The following is a 5,000-nucleotide window of genomic DNA, read 5'->3' as shown; positions in this document are numbered from 1 at the left end:
ATAACAAAACAAAAAAAACGTAACAAAATACAATAACAAAAAATACAAAAAAACAAAACAAAACAAAAACAAAACAAGAAGAAAAAAAAATAAAAAAAAAACAAACAATACAAAATGAAAAACAAAACAAGAAAACACAAACAAAACACAAAACACAAACAAAACAGAAAACAAAAAAAATCGAAAACGGACAACAAAAACAAAACAGAAAATCGAAAACAAAACAGAAAACAAAACAAAAACAGAGAAAAGAAAAACCAAACGGAAAACAAAAAACAAAACAAGAGCAGCTCCAGCAGCGCGCCCGCCCCCACGCACCGACTTTGCAGAGGCCGGCGACGATGACGAAGGTGGTGACGGTGTAGTAGACGCCCACCTCGTTCCACCGGAAGGACAGGAGGTGGATCCCGCCCTCGTGCTCCTCGCTGTGGCAGCTGCCGTTGCCGTCGTCATGGGCGCTGGCGTTGCCGTCGCCGCCCGCGCCCTCGCCGCCTGCGGGAGGAAAGGGAGGGGCGTGAGGTCGGCTGGTGAGGGGGACCCATTTGCAGGGTTGTTGTTGTTATCTCTTGTATGCCTGCTTGCCCTCTCGTGTGGCTCTTTGTTTACCTGTCTGCCTACCTGCGTGCCTCCCTGGTTTTCAGTTTCCGTCTGTGTCTGTCTGTATCTGTATCTGCATCTGTATCTGTATCTCTATCTATGCGTCTGTTTATCTGTTTATCTGTCTGCTTGTCTACATTCCTAATTTCTCCTTGTTTCTTTCTCTCTCTCTCTTTCTCTCTCTCTCTCTTTCTCTTTCTCTCCCTCTCCCTCTCTCTCCCCCTCTCTTTCCTTCTCCCTCGAAATGGCATACATTTCCTCACTTTCCCCATCTCTCCTTCCCTCTCCCTCATTTCCTTCTTCACTCTCACTTCCATTTAGGACACAAAAGCTACTTGCACCCAGCCAGATTCCCTGAACTGAATAAGAACAATACCTAAGTTCACGTCCTATCATCATATCACTCGCAATGCTGAACTTCGGTGAACATCGGGGTTAGATTCCTGAAAACCGACTTTAACTGAAACAATGTTAACTGAAAGCACAAGCGGATTTTTTTTTTTCTCTCTCTCTCTTTTTCTTTTCTTTTTTTTTTACTGTACATTCAATTACGTCGTATTATAATCAAATAAAGATACGATTTCTTGATGTACTGGAACAACCGTTTTAATGTCCTTAATAACCTTTTGGTTTACCCGCCACATCCTTCTGTATAAAGAATTTTTATATTATTAATACGATACGATTATAATACATCATATAGAGTAGTGTTATATGATTATCATAAACTATTTTTTTTACAGTATATTGCTATATGATTATCATATATTCTGTTTTATATAGTGTTATACAATCATCATATCCTGTATTTTCTAAAGTATTTTAGTATCATATGTTTCCATATTTTTTCGTGATGTAAAAAACAAATAACGTTGACTAAGACAATTCTTTAACGTGGCTCAACTGTCATTGAACATTTGACACCATGGGAAACCAAGGTAGCTAAGGCTGCCTGCCAAAAATAGACATGAGACAGCAAATATATTATTGTCAACAACAATAGGATATTGAGGATGACATTTTTTTTTCGGTGACTCGGTAAATCCTACTCCTTGTAATGAAACTCCTTTACAGAGAGAGTCAGTTGGCTATTTATGATATGACAGAATGACGAGATTCTAACATTGAGAAAGGAGTCTTCAACCATAGAATGATTTTGATATAAATTACGGATGAGATTATAACCAACGGGAATATTAGGTTGTAAAGTGTCATTCGATGATTCAGTCCTACAGCGACCTTAAGCATGATACTTCAGATTCCCTGACGCCCTTTTTACGATTGCTCATGTTAGTGCTTTCAAGCACACAAAGGGCCATAAATAATGTGTCGTCCATGTTGCAAGCACAGGATGCGCCGTAATCATATCTAGGGACAAGGGAATGCCATGTAAATGTCACCCTGGGCACAACGCTAATTCATTATCTTTCTCTCTGTCTCCGTTTCGATCTCTCTCTTCCTCTCTCGCTGCGTCCTTCGACTCCCTCTCCTTGTCTCTCTTTCTCTCCATATATTCCTTTCTCCCGGTCACCTACTCCCTCTCTTATTGCATTTCCTCTCCTATCACTCTCTCCATCTTTCCCCTTTACAAGGGCCTTCCCCTTTATTTCCTCTCCCTCCCGTCTCATTTTCACCGTCACCCCCCCCCCCGTTTTTCTTGTCCTCCCTTTACCTGTTTTCTCCCAAAACCCAATCCCCCCTTTTCTCTCTCTCCCCGTCAAATTTTTTCCATCTCACCCTTATTCTTTTCTCCTCCTCTCTCTCTCTTTTCCTCTTTTTTTTCTCTTTTCCCCCTTTTTCTTTCCTTTCTCTCTCTTTTTTCCTTTTTATTTTTTTTTTCTCTTTCCTTTTTTTCTTCCCCCCCCTCTTTTCTTCCTCCCCCTCTTCCCTCCCCCTTTTTTCTCCCTCCCCCTCTCTCTTCCCCCCCCTTTTCCCCTCCCTCCTCCCCCTCTCCCTCCCCCTCCTCTCTCCCCCCTCTCTCTCTCTCCCCCCCCCTCTCTCCCCCCCTCCCCCTCCTTTTCCCCCCCCCTCTCTTCTCCCTCCTCCCCCTTCTTCCTCTCTCTCTCTTCTTTTATCTCTCTCTTTTCTCTCCCTTTTCTTTCTTCTCTCTCTTCCTCTCTTCTCTCCCCCCTCCCCCTCTTCTCTCTCCCTTCCTCCCCCTCTCTCTTCCCTCCTCCTCCCCTCTCTCTCTCCCTCCCCCCCTCCTCCCCCCTCTCCCCCTCTCTCTCTCTCTTCTCTCTCCTCCTCTCTCTCTCTCTTTTCTCTCTCTCTCTCTCTCTCTCTCTCTCTCTCTCTCTCCCTCTCCCACCCTTCCCCCTTCCTCCCTCCCCTCTCTCTCCTCTCCCTCTCTCTCCCTCCCTCTCCTCCTCTCTCCTCCTCTCCCCTCCTTCTCTCTCCCCCTCTCCTCCTCTCTCTCTCTCTCTCCTCCCTCCCCTCTCCTCTCTCTCTCCTCCCTCTCTCCTCCTCTCTCTCTCTCTCCCTCCTCCCCCCCTCTCTCCTCTCTCTCCTCCTCCCCTCTCTCTCTCTCCCCTCCTCTCCCCCCTCTCTCTCTCCTCCCTCCTCCTCCCCCTCTCTCTCTCTCCTCCTCCCCCTCTCTCTCTCCTCCTCCTCCTCCCTCTCTCTCCCCCTCCTCCTCCCTCTCTCTCTCTCCCCCTCCTCTCTCCTCCTCCCTCTCCCCCTCCTCCTCCCTCTCTCTCTCTCTCCCTCCTCCTCTTCCTCCTTCTCCTCTCTCTCTCCTCCTCCTCCTCCCTCTCTCTCTCTCCCCCCCTCTCCCTCCTCCTCTCTCTCTCCTCCTCCTCCTCCCTCTCTCTCTCTCTCTCACCCTCCTCCTCCTCTCTCTCTCCCTCCCTCCTCCTCCTCTCTCTCTCTCTCCCTCCTCCTCCCTCTCCTCTCTCCCTCCCCCCCTCCTCTCCTCCTCCCTCTCCTCTCTCTCTCCCTCCCTCCTTCTCCCTCTCTCCTCTCTCCTCTCTCTCTCTCCTCTCTCTCTCTCTCCTCTTCTTCTCCTCTGCTCTCTCTCTCTCCTCTCTTTCTATCTCTTTCTCTTTCTCTTTCTATCTTTCTCTCCTCTCTCTCCTCTCTCTTTCTCTCTCTCTTTCTCTCTCTCTCTCACTCACTCACTCACTCACTCACTCACTCACTCACTCACTCACTCACTCACTCACTCACTCACTCACTCACTCACTCACTCACTCACTCACTCACTCTGTCTCTCTCTCTCTTACCACTTTCACCCTGGATTTCTTATAGACCCTCCCTCTATTTCTTTCCCGCGCCCACTCTCCCCTCCCATTTCCCATTTTCTGTAACCCGCAACTTACCGTGTGTGCTGGCCTCTAGCGCCGCCGCCCACGAATTTCCTATCACCCACAGAGTAAGCGACACCAACACACACGCCCGGGACGCCCATACTCTCCACATCTGCGGGGAAAAGGGAAAAGGAAAATTAAGATAGATATCAGGGAAGTAAAAAAAAAGTAAAAACAAATCTTAAGAGAAATCACATAATTCGCTCTGCGGGATGGAATTCATTTTTTGTATTTTAGATTTTAAAAATAAAAGATATTTATGTTACTACCCCAAACCATGCGAATGCGGTGATGGAGCTTAGACTGCAGATTAAGATCTCTGTTATTTGATAATCATTACAATGTATTCACTTAAGTTATATTTTGCAAATCTGTTACTTGTTTTACAATTTGTAATACATTTTTCAATCCTGATATACCTGTAATCATTGATTACTAATTCCAATCAACGCCGAAATCATGGCTCTAGAGTCGTATTCGTGTCATCGGCGCTAATGGTGTGTGTGTGTGTGTGTGTGTGTGTGTGTGTGTGTGTGTGTGTGTGTGTGTGTGTGTGTGTGTGTGTGTGTGTGTGTGTGTGTGTGTGTGTGTGTGTGTGTGTGTGTGTGTGTGTGTGTGTGTGTGTGTGTGTGTGTGTGTGTGTGTGTGTGTGTGTGTGTGTGTGTGTGTGTGTGTGTGTGTGTGTGTGTGAAAGAGAGGGAGAGGGAGAGAGGGGGGATTGAGTGAGAGAGGGAAAGAGAAAGCGAGAAAGAAAGAAAAAGAAAAAAAAGAGAGGGGTGGGAGGAAGAAGGGCGGGAGAGGGAAAGAGAGAGAGAGAGGAAAAGAGAAAGCGAGAGAGAAAGAAAAAGAAAAAGAGAAAGATGGTGATAGTGAGGACGAGAGTGTAATATACTTATCTGCCCAGCAATCCACCCACACCCCTACGTGCGTATATGCCTATATACCCGTGTGCAGTTGTTCGTATAACTCATTTTTGTACATTTATTATTGTACCCGAGTTCCCTGCAGTCCGGCCTTCGTGTCTGGCAAGACTAATAAGCACTAACGTATCCCAACCGAAATATACGACTATCGACAAATTCGTTCAATGGAAAAAAT

At 46.3% G+C, this 5,000-nt stretch overlaps 1 protein-coding gene across 3 annotated transcripts in view; it reads right to left on the bottom strand.

Annotated features, from left to right (window-relative positions):
- Positions 1–5,000, bottom strand: part of LOC119598680 (Na(+)/H(+) exchanger beta-like) — a 95,105-nt gene that overhangs the window by 31,499 nt on the left and 58,606 nt on the right. For all 3 annotated transcript variants that reach the window (XM_037948407.1, XM_037948405.1, XM_037948406.1), the window contains exons 2-3: positions 3,915–4,014; positions 319–492 (exon numbers count right to left, since the gene is read on the bottom strand). In XM_037948407.1, coding sequence (XP_037804335.1) covers positions 319–492; positions 3,915–4,014 — 274 coding nt within the window. The remainder of the gene's footprint in view (positions 1–318; positions 493–3,914; positions 4,015–5,000) is intronic.

Source organism: Penaeus monodon, chromosome 41 (genome assembly GCF_015228065.2).
Source record: "Penaeus monodon isolate SGIC_2016 chromosome 41, NSTDA_Pmon_1, whole genome shotgun sequence".
NCBI lineage: Eukaryota > Metazoa > Arthropoda > Malacostraca > Decapoda > Penaeidae > Penaeus > Penaeus monodon.
The sequence above is the reverse complement of the archived record's forward strand: the minus strand, read 5'-3'. Positions and strand labels throughout refer to the sequence as shown.